Here is a 17,475-nt window from a genome sequence, read left to right as displayed (position 1 = left end):
CAATTTGTGTATTCCCCAGACAGACTGTTCACTATTATTTATTATTTTTATATTCATCAAATCTTTTCCTTATTGGAAAAGTAACATGTAAATAAAAGGTATTTTCTGTTGATATGTTATGTTTCTAACAGGTTGGAAAAAACTCCCATTTGAGCAAAAAAAAACCCCAACAAAACAGCCATTAATTAGTGGGCATGGGCCTAACTCACTTTTTTTCAAAATAAGCTTTTTCACAGCACCTTTTTTAAGCTCTAATTAATCACATTATATATAGTTGCATACCATATTGGTGTGATAGTCCCAAAGTCCATGCTGTGTGTGCTTACTGAGACTGAGCTGTTGCTAATGACATTTCTTTACCTATGCTTTTTCTGCTGTGACATTGGGAAAATGCTTCCAAAACATGTTGATTAAAGTAATCAAGAAAAGGTTAAAACATTGGAAGTGTTCAGTATGTGCACAAATACAGGTCCTGAAATGCCATGTACAATGGAAGATAAAGAAAGACAAGCAGCAAATTCATGTTGTGCAGGAACTGCTCCAGCGCTGTCTTTATACATCCAGAAATACACAAAGATAAATAGTTAGTCCTGGACCTTTTTGACCCTCACAGTATTTTGATAAATCTCTAAGGCCAGTTGTCCAGGCTCTCTCATCTTACATTAGTGATTCAGCACAATGCAACAGATTACATACTACACTTCAACTCTGATGGTCATTGCACTCTGACTCTCTATGCACCAGCATCCCTCAAAATGAACCTTTACAATGCATAAAATGTTCAGAAAGTGAAATGAGAAAGAGCTCCATAACTCCTCTCGCTAATCTGACCCTTCAAGATATATATTTTTTGTATATAAATTTACCAACAAATTTAGAGGGCAGCAATTGGCACTACTATGGCGCCATCTGCTGCCTGCCTTTGTGTGGGACAAACTGAGGAAGATTATGTGTTAATAGTAAGGTCTATCCTATTGTTATACACATAATAGAGGGTGTTAGAAATATTCAATTCATACTTTGGGCAGGTGAACTAATTCACTACGTCTGAGTCATCAAACAACATGTGCAGTCGGGCTAAGTATAATTCTGGACTGAAGTGGTAGCGATCAACAAAAACATTATTTGTCCCTTCTCTGTTATTCACACAGACTGATGCTGCTAAATCATACAGACCTATTGGATATATAGGCAAATATCATACGCATCTCCCTGTAAAGTATATAAAGATGACTTGATACATTTTGATTGAACTTCCATGTTCTACCTTGTACTGATCAAAACAATCAGCTCTATTACAATGAATATGCTCCTCAAGTCTGCTGAGCCAGAGTGCAGAGGGCCCCAGACGAATTCCAGACAACGACAGCCATACAACAGGGTATTCATGGATGACCGTACAGTCATAACAGAATCAGTCCTAGGCTGCCGGTGGAAAATGAAGGGACTTGAAAAGCTGGTGGAGTAGGCCCGGGTGAGTTTTAAAACTTCCAAATCGAGATCTATGGTGCTGAGGAAAGGAAAGGTGGAGGACAAGTTCCGGTTTTACATTGCAGGCACCGTCATCCCAACAATTACAGAGAAGCCAGTCAAAAGCCTGGGGAAAGTTTTTGATAGCTCTTTGAGAGACACAACATAAATCCAGTTAACCTGTACTGAGTTGGATGGCTGGCTGAAATCTGTGGACAAGTCTGGCCTACCTGGAAAGTTCAAAACCTGGATATATCCACATGGCATTCTTCCCAGGATCCTATGGCCCCTTCTCGTATATGCCATCACAATCTCTACAGTCGAGGCGTTAGAGAGGAAAGTCAGCAACCACCTTCGGAGATGGCTTGAACTACCAAAGAGCTTGAGCAGCATCACTCTCTATGGGCGCAATAACAATCTGCAGCTGCCCTTCAAATCCTTGGAGGAGGAATTCAAGGTGACAAGAGCAAGAGAAGTGATGCAATATAGGGACTCAAGCGATCTGAAGGTGGCCAAAGCTGGAATCCAAGTAATCACTGGCAGGAAGTTGAGAGCAGAAGAGGCTGGTAAAGAGGCAGAGGCTAGGCTGCGTCACAAGAGCTTTGTGGGAGTTGTCACACAAGGCCGTGCAGGGCTAGGCTCCTTTCCAATTCTCCAACTAAGCACCAGAGGGAAGGAGAGACAGCACCTGGTGCAAGAGGAGATGAGAGCAGCAGCAGGCATCCTGACCTCTCCAAGAGACTGGCAGCTTTTGGTGAAACTCAAGCCACAGCTAAAGTTCCCCAGCCACATTGCTGCTGCCACCCTGTGTCCAGACATTGTCCTCGTGTCTGAGAAAACTAAGCAGGCCGTGATGCTGGAGCTCCCATGGGAAGATCACCTGGAAGAAGCATATAAGATGAAGCTCTAAAAGTACATGGGACTGGTCAGCAACTGTCAGCGGGCTGGTTGGAGAGTGACATGCCTCCCAGTGGAGGTGGGTTGCAGAGGTTTTGTGGCCCATTCTTTGGCCAGAGCCTTCAGTAATTTGGACATCGAGGGAGAGAGGAAGAGGAGAGCCATCTACAGTACCACCAAAGCAGCAGTGAGGACCTCAAGATGGCTGTGGCTCAAGAGAGGAGATCCTTGGAGTTATGGTAGCTAGCTAGCCATCTGGGCACAAGCTGAGGTTTGATCAGCCTCAGTTGGGTCACCTGGATTAGGGTGTATGAGGTTGAAAGACCCGAAACACCCAATGATTTCAGGAACATCACTGAAGATGTGCCCAGAGGCATCAGCAGATGTATTTTCACAGTAATAATGATATTGTGATTTGGCGCTGTACAAATAAAACTGAATTGAATTTAATTTAATTGAGCGTTCATCATGACAAATCCTCCTCTGTAGCAAGTTTACCATCTGCTGGTGACTTTGCACTCCTAACAGCCTCCACCTTGATAAAAAACCCATTTAGACAGGATTTATCCATAACCATGTTGGCACATCTCCTTCCTAGTAACCAGCACATGTCAAATTCATGTTCATCTCTACAAAGCAAGAAAGTAGTTTAAATTAAACTGTTTCAGTTTTGGAGCATCATCTTCCAAATACAGGATCAGCTACCATTTTCACCTAGTAAATATTCCCAATATTTATAAAGGCAACCCTGTAATGACACTTTTCTGAATGTCACATTCTGCTGTTGTCACTGGCTCTCAGTTTGTATAGTAGTTTCTTAATTATTCATCATATTGGCAGAGATGTTTGTTTCACACATTGTTTTTTCAATTCAATTCAATTTATTTATATAGCACCAAATCATAATACAATCATCTCAAGGCACTTCACATAAAAGCCCAACAAATTCCTTATAAGTAATTACCTGGTAACAGTGGAGAGGAAAAACTCTTTAAATGGAAGAAACCTTCAGCAGAACCAGGCTCAATTTGGGTGGCCATCTGTCTTGACTGGTTGGGGTGAGTGGAGAGAGGAGAGAGAAAAGAACAACAACAATAAACAACAAATAAACACTGTGTGGGGTATGTAGTTGCACATCAGCAATATACAGCTTCAGGACTAGGGATACCTACAGAAGGTACAGAGAGAGAGGAGAGGAGAAGAACTTGGTGCATGGTGGGGTCCTATAGTCTAGGCCTATAGCAGCATAACTAAGGGATGGTTCAGGGTCACCTGAGCCAGCCCTGACTATAAGCTTTGTCAAAAAGGAAAGTTTTAAGTCTAACCATAAATGTAGAGAGGTTGGGTCTGCCTCCTGAACTCAGATTGGGAGCCGGTTCCACAGGAGTGGAGCTTCATAGCTAAAGGCTCTGCCTCACATTCTACTTTTTGAAACTCTGGGAACCACAAGTAGATCTGTGTGAAGTGTTCTTTTGGAATAATATGGTACTAGGATGTTTTCAAATATACTCATATGCTCAGCTTCACCCAACATAAGAATATTCTCTCAGAAACAGACAATATACCTTAAGCACTTTTAAGTGTTCTAATTTAATTGCAGGCCATGAAAATATTTTTCCTGCTGCTGCAATTTTTTGCACATTTCGAAATTGTTCTTTCAATAGGTGCTCTACTTTGCCATAACCTCTGTCTGCAGACTTGTGTGGACTCTGCCTCTGACATAGCCCCTTGGCTGCCACCTAATGTACAGATTCAGGAAATGCAGACAGTTTCTGGTATTACCGGATCTCGCTTCAATGATGTGCTCAAAGACTCTTATAAAAGTGTGGTATTGCAAAGGATTTCATCACAAACTTGAATGTCTCTGTTTGGCAAGAATGATGCACCCTGTAGCTTTATAAACAGGGCAGTTAGTTATTTTGTATTTACCTACAAAGGAGATTGATTATGCATGGTATGATATTTTGACTACTACTTTGTCTTGTGAACACTCCAGTCCATATCAGGCCCAAATCAGGGTCTGTGTTCTCCATGCTACCAGTTGTTGGAATAAATTTGTTATATGATATTTCTTATTCCAGAGTTTGGCATATAAAAGAATTTCCATATAAAACATGCCACATGTGATACCCACTAAACAATTAGTCAGGATACCCGTTACTGTATTTCCTATTGTAAGTATAGCTACAAATTCTGGAAAGGTTTATGTGGTTTTAACTGTAAACACTAAATTATCTACCGTTTCATGATATTACGGTTTTCTGTTGGCAATTTTGAATACATTATCTTTTGGCCCTGAGAGTGTAAGTTATCCTGAGTTCTGAGTTCTGGGTCTAGTGTGCGTGCGTGTGCGTGCGTGTGTGTGTGTGTGTTGTGCATCTTGGGCGTTGCAATGCTCTTGCTCTGTTGTTAAATAAAAAACACAAAAAACACTTCCGTAAAGTAGTGACAAAGATGGCGGGTGCCGCCGGAGTCGGAGCAGGTAAGCTGACTTCAGCGACACTTCAGACACTGTCTCTTCGGCGGATATGGCAGATGTATGTAGAATTTACAATCGAAAATATTAGCTGGATACCGGTTTTACAGTTTCCCAGAGTCAGTGTACAGGACTGTGTGAAAGGAAATGCTACCAGCTAGCTCCCTGGATGGCTAAGCTAGCCAGCAGTCTGAGCAGCTGCAGCAACCTTGGTACAACCTTTGTGTAGCTTTTCGGGAACCTCAGAGCTGACTTTTCTCTGGCTGGTTGGTGGGTTGTTGTGTTTGTTAGGGGTGTGCCGGGATGATGGCAGATGAGTAGTTTGCTGGGGTGACGCTAGCTCCTAGCAGCACAGCCTGATCAACTGCAGCGGCTTTGCACTCCGGAAGAAAGGAGACTGTCGGTTCAGCCCAGCGGCATGTTGACAATCTTAAAGACAACATATAACGATATACGGCTTATTGAAGGTTTGCCAGCCTTAAAGACCACATGTACACAACTTATTTAATTTTTGACAGCCTTAAAGACAGCATACAAACCACCTATTTAACCGGTAATGTGGGATGAGTAACGTTAGGAGACTCCTTAGACAGCTAGACAGTGTATTGACCATGGCTAGCCCAAACCTAATCATTTCATCCAGTAAGCTGTCCCTAAACACGAAGCCCATATTGTACGGCTTATCGACACACAACGATTTGATCTGCGAGGGTAGACCTGAGCCTGACGGCAACAGCGGTCATTTGAAACTCAGGATATCAGGATGTCGCAGCATGTGTGTTTGACCAGATCCAAACAGATCATCACACAGGGAGGTCCCTCCAAAGGTGATCTGAAGTGATTTAAATAAACACAACCTCCGTGTGTAACTTTGGGTTTTGCAATAATTGGTCACATCAACATTTTTGTTGTTAGTATTAACACAGATACAGCAACACTAATAGTTTTATGGAAGAAAGAAACCGTGCTAATTTGAAAATATCAAGTAAACTAAATTTTCTCAATTCCCCCAAAAATAAATACTATACTATACAACTATACAAAGGCTCTTGCTAACTCCTTACATTAGGTTAGCATAGCATTCAGAAAATGATTAATATCTGATATAAGTTTTATTATTGTCTGTCTGTCTGTCTGTCTGTCTGCCTGCCTGCCTGCCTGTCTGTCTGTCCGTCATGTAGTTGTAGTTCCTCGCAGCTTTCGGTTGCTAGAGGAACTGGAGGAAGGTCAGAAAGGAGGTGGTGACGGTACAGTGAGCTGGGGCCTTGCTGATGATGACGACATGACGCTAACTCACTGGAACGGCATGATCATTGGCCCCGCCAAGGTGAGCTATCCCCCAGAACTAAAAATCCTAAACAATGCTGCCTGTCTCTTCAGTTTGCCAATCAGCATCCCTCATTGCACTGGATTGAAATATTTGCTCTGGACCCATGTCCCTCTGCCCTCTCTGAGCAACAATAGAAGAGGTCATCTAGCAGTTCAAGAATGTTCAAAGTTGACTGGTGGAGTGTTCGTTTTGTTTCCAATGAATACAATTCTGCAAAACAAACAAACAAAAAAATCCCCCTTCAGGGGCACTTGGTGCAGTTCAGCCTATCATCTAGAGCATTACGATAATGTACTGCTTCCTTTCTTACACTAGTTAGGTTATATTTTCGCAGGATGATCTGTCTTTTCTTTTCTGCTTTGCCATAGTTGTATAGGAGCAAATTTGACAGCAGGTGGTTAGTGTAAAGGTGTTAGTAGACATGGAGGAAAAGTTAGGGTGTGAGTCTTCTGTAGGTGATTATGGCCCAGCAACATGTTTTCAGCACACCCAGTTATTTCTGCGCAGCCATCTTCTAATCTATTAGCTATAGGATAATCTATATTGCTTATTTTGTATAGGGACACAGACCTGCTGTTTTAAGGTCCAGAATGAGTCAGCAAAAATGAATTACTGGCAAAGACACAGTAGACACCATGCACCACAAGGGTTCCTTGAGCTCAACTGGTACCCCTTTCTTCACTTGCAGACTGTCTATGAAGGCAGGATATACAGTCTGAAAATAGAATGTGGACCCAGATACCCAGAGCATCCCCCTCTTGTCCGCTTTGTGAACAAGATCAACCTGACTGGCGTACACAATTCAAATGGTGTGGTGAGTGAACATTTTAAAGAAAAGTACTGCATTCTTTCACCTAACAGTCTGCAACTGCAGTGTACAGATTCAACCCTAACATCAGGCTGCACAGTAGATTGGTCTTTTTGGGACCATAATAAAAAAGACCTTCCCCTCTCCTGCCCCTCTACCCTCTCCCTTCAGGTGGACATAAAGGCAGTGACAGCGCTGTCCAGGTGGAAGAATTCCTACAACATCCGAATGGTGCTGCAGGAGCTCAGACAGCACATGATGATGAAAGAAAACAGCAGGCTCACCCAGCCGCCTGAAGGCCAGGTGTACTGCAACTGAGGCTCCTGGTGCTATCCCTCCCTGTCTCTCTCTTCCACTGTCTTTCTCGCTCTCTCTCTCTCTCTCTCTCTCTCTCTCTCACGCACGCACGCACGCACACACACACACACACACACACACACACACACACACACACCATCAACATAGCACCCACTTAACACAGACTCTGCCACTTTCAAACTACTCAACCGTCATGTTATCCAAGACTCTCGACTCCCACTTCCTCCATCAGGAGCCTCCTATTGGACAGAGAGGGATGCGCAGGTGAATCTGAACTCCCAACCAAGCGCCCAGTTGTCTGTTGAAGTTCATGGCGCACATCAGACATTACGAAACAAAAATACTGTACATCTTACTAATGTTATTTTTTATTATCTTTGTGTTCCACATCCAGATTGTACAATAACAAATTACCTGATTGAGTTTACCAATTGTGTGTGTGTGTGTGTGTGTGTGTGTGTGTGTGTGTGTGTGTGTGTGTGTGTGCGCGCGCGCGCTCGATTCTTCACATCAAGTGGTGACAGTTAGTCCCTGTTACATGGTTAACGTAAGGAATTAGAATTAATTCACCTCAGCAAAACAAATACACTTCTGTAACTCTGATAATAGGATAATTTGGGCTTGTTTTTCACATAACAGACCTTTCTCTCATACAAAGATCCTCTCTACAGCAGAGACAGGGCAAGCCCTATTAATCCCGATGATGTGAATTTGAAAGGCCTTCCTTAAATGAGAGTGTGTCTGGTACATGAGAATAAACTGCTTCAACATATTCAGAGACATATGTATCAACAGGGCACTTCCTGCTCATCACTCATGTTCGCAGACTTGTCTTCTGTGTGCCATATGGTTCATAGTGCTTTGTGATGGTGATTATTAGCAGCCAGTGGGAATGGAAGTTGGGGGGAGGTTACAGGTCCATGTGCTTTCTCTCTTCAGAGAGAGTCTTCAGGATCACCACTGTACCATGGAGCAGGGGGAGCTGTGATTCGTTTTGTTTGTTTTTTCTTTAGCTTCTGGGCGGACCTGTGTGTACTCCATGGAGTCAGTTGTCTCTTTTCATCCAGTGAGCACCCACTGAATGCGATGTACGGCTTTGGATGTTTATTTTATAACATGGATTTAATCTAATCAGGGTGATGGTGATCTGTTGCATGGTTTTAATTGAATTAAACGTTATTACTTTTGCATGTCTTTGTGTCATGATTCTCTAATGCTTATTTTAATACACTCTTCTCCTTGTAGTATAGCAGTATTCTTCTGCTGAAAACAGCAACAAAAGGTTTTTGTTTTTTTGTGACAAAATAAGCATTTGCATAAGCCAGAGTTAGTAGTTCACCTTTTAAAGCCTATTTGAACAGTTTAGTATTGCACTGATAAAGCAATTAAGCTCCAAAGACAGATATTGAAAAATGGCAATAATTTAAGCAATGCAAAAAGAGGTGTCCTAGGATATTTTCATGTTAAGGTCAAAAATGCAAGATCCTAAATTGCCTGTAATGTAATTGATTTGTTATACTTTCCCTGTCAGGTAAATTTCTCTCTTTTAACTGTGCCCTCAGTTTGTAATGCTCACTTTTATTCTGGTAACTTTTTCTTTAGATGAAAAAGCTTCTGAACATGACATTACTCAGCTGTTTTAAGAGCCATATCACACAAATAAGCTGATTTGTGTAAAGTCAGTGGTGTTTAAACCCTGTACAGGAAAGTAGTTATTGCTTAAAAAGTTACCTTGAGATGGGAAATTGTCAATTTTTAAACAGTTTGTAATAGAAAGATTAATTTAAAAATACAACTTTATGTCCACGATACCAATGTAACTGTTTTTCTACGTGTTGACATTTTGTCCATTTCTCAAGTGAGCACTCATTGTAGTCAGTTCTCGACCCAGTCTGTAACAAATCTTTCATATTAAGCCTACATGTCTTGGATAGGTTTCTAAATTTCACTTTGCACATTAATGTGCATTACAAAGCTAAATGAGCAAAATCAGAGCATACAGTAGAATTATCCATCACATTTGGAGAGATCGGTGGTAAAGTATGGTGTGCAGTACTTCTCATCTATCTTACTGGGAGCAAGATGCTTCTCTAAGGGTGACCACATGCAGCAGTCCTATTTACCAGCTGTTTTTGTCTCGTCTCTGCTGTAAAGAAACAGGACAAAGGGTGGGACGTAACCTGATCATGGGGGAGAAAAGACTGGAATCAACCACAGTGGGTGATAGAAGCGTGGTGCCCTTCATTGCTTATAGAGAAGTTATTCAGGACTTCCAAACAGAAACAATCAGCTAAGCAAACAACAAAGCAAACACCTAAATGCACACAGATGTGAAATGAATTCATCTGAGGTTTAGATTGCCCCTGCTGACATTTAAAATCAGATTTAATGAGGTGATCAGGTTTCTACCATAATAGAGAATATCCAAAAAAAACCTATTCAGTATATGTGTGGCACAGGTAAAATTTAATGGACAAGCCCTCAATCACTCTAATTGAATCTGCTTTGATGGACAAGCTCTGCATCACCCGAACTGTATCAAAGAGTGACAGAGAAGACTGTGCTGTCCCACTCAGTCGGTATAATTGTATGTGACCAACTGACATTTACCCTTGGGTCTACCCAAAAATGTGGCACAAGCTGTTATCTTGGCTCTTGTTCCATATGGGTTTTTCAAAGGTGACTTAAGTAATTCAGGCTAAAATGCTGATATCAGGATAAAATACTCCTGTTAATTTGCAGCTAAGGTTGTTCTTAGAAAGCAGGATTGATTTATTAATCCTGGGTGAAGTTATGTTCTGCATGTGCTTTAAATAAAGATAAATATAGTAAAGAATTGAAACATCATCAGTATTCATTTGACTGGCCAAGTTTTGATCATGCAACTGCAGATATATATGTTAGTCAGGAACCCTCCCAGCATGCACTGAGGTAATAAACATAATAGTCACTTTATGTTTCTAAATTGTACTTTTATTACTGTTAGCTTGTTTTACTTTGTGCTCCATCATGTTTTTACTGGTTTCATAGTTCATTACACATTAATTGAGATGTTCCCAGTGAATATGCTCAGACTGCAGGTGAAGTTCATGCTTTTGTAAATAATAGTCATAAGCCTAATGACAATTAAAAGTTTCTAAAATCTCTTGAAATTGTATTCAGTTCTCCACCCACTCTGTAACAAATCTTTCATATTAAGCTTACATGTCTTGAATAGGTTTCTAAATTGCACTTTGCATATTAATTTGCATTACAAGGCTAACCAGAAAAGGGAGTTTTGCATTCTTTATCTATTAGATTTAACTGTTCTAGATATTGCTTTTGTTCAGTCCTACTAAGTGCTCATGGCACAGTGCAAAAAAGAGAGAATGGGGAGAAGGGAATAGCTAGGTTCAAGTCTTTTTGTTCATATTATTTTAAAATCTGGATTGGTTCTTTTGTTAGTTTTTGACCATATATATATTGGTTATTACATTACATTACAACACCTCTTACTGGCTTCTCAGTAACCTGCAGCTTCTGCCAGTTCATATTCTGAAAGCTGCACTTTGGCAGGTTTGGGGATAAGTACTTGGTGATGTAGATTATCTTTCTGAAGCAGTAAGTATTGTATGTTGTATTTTTTCCATGTATAACTGGTTAATAGGTGAAGCATATTTTTCTGAGCCACCATTTTGCTCCAGTGTTGGGCAGTCTAGTCATGACTCAGAGAGAATCCAATAAGGAAGAGGTGGCTGCACCAGTTTTTCCACCAGATCAGAATGCAGTGCAACTACAAACAGATTTCATTGGCGTTTTTAACCCTGCCCTTATGAACCATGGGTGATTCTAGGAGCAGACAGTGTGTGTTTAGGCATCAGCAGAGCAGTGTCAAGATGTTCATCTGCCTCTGTGGTTAATCCCACTTTCTTCACATACACACAGAGTCATGTCACATCAGGGGTCTTTACTTTGACTTTTCATATCTTGGAGCCTTACCACACCCCCTACTCGCCTAAGCCCAACTTTACCCTAACCTTACACATAACGTTGCTAAAATGGCAAAATCTTGCTTTGTGTTCTTTTGTATTTTTCTAAATTGAGCATTTGGTTTAATATTTTTAAAGGATGAAATGAAAACATTTTGCTTATAAATTAAATAGAAATAATTTATAGTATATAGAACTTGATACATTACGGTCCATAGAGAATTTTTATTTTAATTTAGGTTAGGTCCCTCATTTTTTTGTTGACTTTAATATTTGCATTACATACCTTATATTTTTAGTTCATATTTAAGTAATCAGCTGTGTTTGTTTCTATGACCATACAGTAGCTGCAGAACAACTGTAGCAATAAATGTAACTTACCTTTTATTTGATTATTGGTTTCATCATGACTTTTTACACACTGAATATGTAAAATGCCTTTTCTCTCCTCCTGAAATATACAGTTACAGGGTGCAAGAGAAATAGTGCTCTGACATATATCAGTTTCAGTCCAGTCTAAAGTGTGATTTATGGATGTATTTCCTCAAAAATGCTCCAGCTGCACCGGTTTAACCATAAATCTCAGTGACATGGCAGCCCGGTACCCCAGTCTAACCAACTTAATCAGAATTACTCAAAGACAAAGGTGTAAGTTGCCTGAGACATTTTGATACCTTAAAAACATATACAGTATCTCACAGAAGTGAGTACACCCCTCACATTTTTGTAAATAATTTATTATATCTTTTCATGTGACAACACTGAAGAAATGACACTTTGCTACAATGTAAAGTAGTGAGTGTACAGCTTGTATAACAGTATATATTTGCTGTCCCCTCAAAATAACTCAACACACAGTCATTAATGTCTAAACCGCTGGCAACATAAGTGAGTACACCCCTAAGTGAAAATGTCCAGTCTGTGGCCGCTGCATCGATGCTTATCACAAACATGACAGAGAGTCCTTTACGGTCCACACATTTTATCTCATCTTGAGAATCTGCAAGTTATGTGAGGATTATGTTCTTTGATTTTTCAAGTGCATTCAATAACATTCATCAGTCATCCTTAGAGACAAACTCAAGGCTATGGGGTGGACCTTCATTGTTTCCTGGATCATAGATTACCTGACAGAAAGTTTTTCAGGCTGGGGAACTGCATCTCTGGTAGAGCACAGGGGCTCCACAGGGGCTTCACAGGGGACTGTTTTGGCTCCACACACTGTATGTAGCAGACTTTATGTACAATTCTGTATGTTGCCACACTCAGAAGTATTCTGATGATACTGTTATAGTTGCATGTATCAGGAATGGAAAGGAAGATGAGTACAGAGGCCTGATAATATCCTTCATTGACTGGAGTCACAAAAACTGCCTCCTACTGAACACTTCTAAAACCAAGGAGATAATAGTGGATTTTCCAAGGTCTAAACCCCTCCTTATTCAGTCGACATCTGTAGTGCAGACACTGAAGTGGTATCAACCTATAAATATTTAGGCATGCACCTTTACAGTAAACTGACCTGGTCACTGAACACCAGTGTTAATTTTGACAGCAGATTTTAATTTAGTTTTAGTCAGTCTTTTGACTAAAATGCAATTTTAGTTTTAGTCATATTTTAGTCATCTGCTTCGTTTTAGTTTTAGTCTAGTTTTAGTCGACTAAATAGCATAAGATTTTAGTCGACTAAATCTACAGTAGATTTAGTCGACTAAAATATATTGGGTTTAATTTAAGCGTAATTTAGTAAAACTATTGTATTGTATAGTAAAATATTCTAAATTAAAATTAAATGAAAAACAAGTTTCATTAAACATATATGGAATATGGCCATTCCATAAAAGACCAAAAATTAGATATGCATTGTTTATAACCTGCATATGACATTCTTCATTCTTTAAAGTAAAAGAGCAACTCCAAAATATTTAAGAGAAAAACTGTATTTAGCAGTAATACCATTGCATCAAAGATGAAACTGACCCATATATCTTCTCTTTGTTTTCTCCCAGCTGTTGCCATTTCATTATAGTTTAAGTCAGACAGAAACCCAGTGTAGGCTATGATGATGTCGTGTACTCGCGCATCCCGCGTCACTAGGTGGATCAGTTACTTTTCAAATGTGCGTGTGCGTCTAAGAAGATTGATTCTGATTGGATCTTTTCTAAAAACGTCCCTCACTCACATTTTTGTCTCGTTTTTATTAGTCAACAAAAATGTCAATATATTTTTATTTAGTTTTCGTCGTCATCACTTAATTTTTATTTAGTTAACGTCTCGTTTTCGTCAGTGAAAACCTGTCGTTGACGAAAATTATAACGAAAATACTTCGTCAACGAAATTAACACCACTGAACACAGACGTTCTATATAAAAAAAGGGTAGAGATGCCTTTTCCTCCTAAGGAGGCTTATGTCCTTAGACGTCTACAGGAAGATGCTGCACATGTTTTACCCAACTATGGCAGCAAATGTGCTGTTTTATGCTGCAGTCTGCTGAGCGTAAAGCAGAAGCATGCAAGGCAGCTGGACAAACTGGTGCAAAAAGCCGGAATGATGCTGGACTTACTGGAGGCTGTGGTGGAGAGACGCACACAGAAAAAGGTAGAGAATACACTGATCATTTCCTTCACAACATCCCGAAGGAGCAGAGAAGCAGCTGCAGGGCAACTCACCTCACTGAGGTGCAGGACTGAGTGATATAGGAGATCCTTCATTCCCACTGTTATCAGACTCTACAACACCTTAGCCAATGGCAGATAACTGATGACTGACTACTCTCACTGCTGACTTAGTTATTAATTACAACCTGAAGTTCCCTTTGGGGATGAATAAAGTTTATCTTATCTTATCTTATCTTATCTTATCTTATCTTATCTTATCTTATCTTATCTAATAATGGCAAAAGAAAAAACAGCATTTCACAAAACACAACAGCAAAAGAGAAAACACAATCATATTTCAAAATAAGAGAAACTGCTTAACAAAATGAGCAATAAACCAGAATAAGTGTTTGGGAAATGGAGTCATGAGTGGGAAGGGTTCTGCAGTTTTCTCTCCCAGTGCGACTGAGCGGCTGCAGCCTCCTAGGGCCTGGCCCAGCATGGCTCTGTGGTGTGAACAGTTGTAATGTGACGGAATGTATCCCCAGTTATCCAGTCGTATAACCTTCCACCTAGACCCCCATCCCACCACCCGTACTCACACATGCACACTTACCATTAGTGCGATTGTGAAACTTCAGCAGATGGCCTGGACACAAAGGGTTTGTGAGGGTCAGAGGCCCCCACCAAAACAGCACACATTTCCTAGAGAGCCCTTCATAACCCATAAGCTGGCAGTCTGTTGCTATAGCCTTAGAGCTGCAATCCCCTGAAAATTATGAGTGCATTATCAGGAACGGTGTTCACACACTTACTGCATGCCATGTGCCTCTCAATTAAAACAAATGGAAAGAGTGCTTACTCCATTCCTTGTTCACAGTGATGTGGTGATTCCCCACTCTCACCAAGACCAGCTTCTTTAATATAGAGACATTAGTCTAAATGATTCCCGCTGTTCCATTTGGGATCCTGCGGCAGGTAATCCTCATTTTGACAGAGCAATTGAATTGGCCAGTGTTGAAGGGTTATTTGGCAGAGAGCCATTTAGTGTAAGTGCTCTCAAGGCTGCTAAATGACACTTGTACAGACAATGTCACCTCCACTGACACCATCAGTTGATTGTGTAGTGAATAGAAATGGAGGTGCAGTGTAGGCCTCAGGCCAGAAAAATGCAGCATTATTGGAAGGGCCAGCAGTCCTAGACAAGTGCCAAGGAAAAGTGAAAAGTGCCATGGAGGTCTTTATTGATACTAGGTGCCAAGGACACCAGGACAGGTGCTGAGAGGTGAAAACTCATTTTCACTAATGTATGTTGCATGATCATATTTATAGGGTGCAGCAGGGCACATACATACATTTTCTACAGAGCTGCTCTCAACATGCCAAGACTATGCCCTTGTATAGATATAGTTCCTGTGAATGGGCACAAGATTAAAACCATATATATCTAAATATCAATATTGTGTTAACTGAGTTTGTTAGGTGATGGAGTTTTCTCATAACTGTAAGGGGAAGCAGATTAGCAATGTTCTTATCATTTTGAGTATGTGTATTGAACACCTGTTGTTTTGCTGTCTCATAGATAGTGAAACAGAAACAAACACATAATGAATGGGAGTGTGTGCAGCAGCTTCATCTCACACCATGCATGTCACCTTATTCTGCATCTGGCATATTTCCCCTTCACTGCTGTGGTTTTTCCATTTTGGACAGCATCTGCAGCTCCCACTCGCCTGCTCCCCTGAGACTCTGATATCTAACACAGAAAGGGCCAGTGACACATGTGATTGATGACCCCCTCCCCCCTTAGCCCCAAAGGAGTGAGATGGACAGATTCCTTTTATCAGGATTGAGGTCTCACTAGATTAAAATGCAGTTGTACAACATCTCCTCCTCTTTTTTGGCATCCCTGTTGGCCTTCTCAACACCCCTCCCCCCATCTTCTGTCAGTCACCCCACAACTTGACAACTGGGAATTCTTTCCTTATCTTGTACGACAACGTTTCATCCTACCTGGTTGCTGAATGTGACATGGTGTAGACACATGAGATTATGTCTACGTATGCGATTGAGTCTTTAAGCAGTTACTTCCAAAATGACTTGCTGTATTTTGTTATTTGAATCTGCAGACAAGAGTGCATGACGAACATCAGTGGATCACTCCTAACACCATTTGCTTGGAGTATGAATTGTGTTGGAACATAAATCACACGTTGCTCTCTGCAGAGAAACACATTTAGGATTGAAAAAAACGTCCAGCGTGAAGGGGGGAAATTCTCCTTTCCCTTACTGACTATGAGCTGATTAAAAGAAAAGGGACAATCACGCTCATTCACTGGTGTGCAGCTGCCTCATTGTCAGATGGTGGAGTGGGAGATTTCTGTGGAGGTGCTGAAAAGGCATCTCAGTGAAAAGGGCCTGCGTTTGTTTTTTAGATGGCTCTCTAATGACTAGATGTGATTAACACAAATTATCTCACTTATCACAGCTCAACAGGCTTAGATAGACAGTCTCTGGGTGTATTTTCTGCAATGCTACTTATCATGCATTTAAGCAGACACAGCAGCCAATATCATATACACCAGAACCACAATAATGAGCTTTTTGTTATTTAAAACAGACACAATTTAAAAAAATATGGATTTATAGATGTGTCACATGTCAAGTTCTGCTTCATTTTGTTTTCCCTGTAAGTTTGTGCTGTCTTTGATGATATTATACCAGTCCTCTAGGAATTCTCTTATTGTTCATTCTACCTTTGCCATATAAAGAGTGTTCTGTTTAAGACCATTCTTATATGAAGGACAGGACAGGTGGCGCAGGGTCAAGCAATCATGAAGGTTTTAAACATAACTGTTTGCTTTGGTTAGGGTTCACTCACTTTCACTTGTACTTTCAGATGAAGTGGTTTAGATAACCTGGATAAACCATACTGTGGTAAAGCCATCTATGAGATTATGTATTATTATGATCCATCATACTCTACATAGCAGTGCCATCTGTGATTACTTGTCTAGACTGTATTTGAGCTGCTGCTGCTAACCAGAAACTGACCCCATGACCCCCTCAGGCACCCAGAGGTCAGCCTGTCACAAGCAATGGACCGGAAGTCACCAATGGGGGCCTTTTTATCCAGATGAGGATTCTATGTTTCTATAAATGGCCAAGGTCCTTAGAGTCATAAACCTGTCAGGGACCATACAGAGAAGTGAAAAATAGAAAAGTTAAACTCATAAATGTATTGAATTCAACTTATACAATCAGATTTTCAGTGTGTCCACAAAAGGAAATAAGATAAGATATAATAAGATTAATGAGAAATAAGATGCCAAGATTAATTTTCAGAAGGAGTTTATACCTGCCCCTACTGCAATAATTGAAATACTGACCATTTCAAATGTATATATACAATAGATTGTGACAGAACAAATCAGACAGAGAGAGATAGAGTGAGCAAGAACAAATCAAAATGATGTTTTTAAAAACGCTCTGTAGGACCTAAAAGAGGATAAGGTCACTTAAAACCACCATATTGACATCGAGCTGATGGTGAGGTGTTTAGGAAGATTATACAAGATGGAATTGAAGTTTCTGAAGGAAAGGGGCTGGC

General features: G+C 40.5%; 1 protein-coding gene and 1 pseudogene across 1 annotated transcript; both read left to right on the top strand.

Annotated features, from left to right (window-relative positions):
* The first annotated feature begins 1,258 nt into the window (after positions 1-1,258).
* LOC113130085 (uncharacterized) lies at positions 1,259-2,380 on the top strand (annotated as a pseudogene).
* Positions 2,381-4,761: 2,381 nt separating this feature from the next.
* On the top strand, positions 4,762-8,489 carry LOC113130882 (ubiquitin-conjugating enzyme E2 variant 1-like). Its single transcript, XM_026307850.1, has 4 exons — positions 4,762-4,849; positions 6,025-6,170; positions 6,862-6,987; positions 7,153-8,489. The coding sequence occupies exons 1-4, from the start codon at positions 4,822-4,824 to the stop codon at positions 7,297-7,299; spliced, it is 447 nt and encodes a 148-aa protein (XP_026163635.1). The 5' UTR covers positions 4,762-4,821; the 3' UTR covers positions 7,300-8,489.
* Positions 8,490-17,475: the final 8,986 nt, after the last annotated feature.

The sequence above is a fragment of the Mastacembelus armatus genome, chromosome 5, assembly GCF_900324485.2.
Source record: "Mastacembelus armatus chromosome 5, fMasArm1.2, whole genome shotgun sequence".
In the NCBI taxonomy this organism is placed as follows: Eukaryota; Metazoa; Chordata; class Actinopteri; order Synbranchiformes; family Mastacembelidae; genus Mastacembelus; species Mastacembelus armatus.
The sequence above is the reverse complement of the archived record's forward strand: the minus strand, read 5'-3'. Positions and strand labels throughout refer to the sequence as shown.

Bases quoted from the DNA above. Each gene is read 5' to 3' on its own strand.
- LOC113130882 (XM_026307850.1), top strand. From the start codon at position 4,822: ATGGCGGGTGCCGCCGGAGTCGGAGCAG. The intron at 4,850-6,024 runs GTAAGCTGACTT...TCCGTCATGTAG, and splicing joins TGCCGCCGGAGTCGGAGCAG to TTGTAGTTCCTCGCAGCTTT. The intron at 6,171-6,861 runs GTGAGCTATCCC...CTTCACTTGCAG, and splicing joins TGATCATTGGCCCCGCCAAG to ACTGTCTATGAAGGCAGGAT.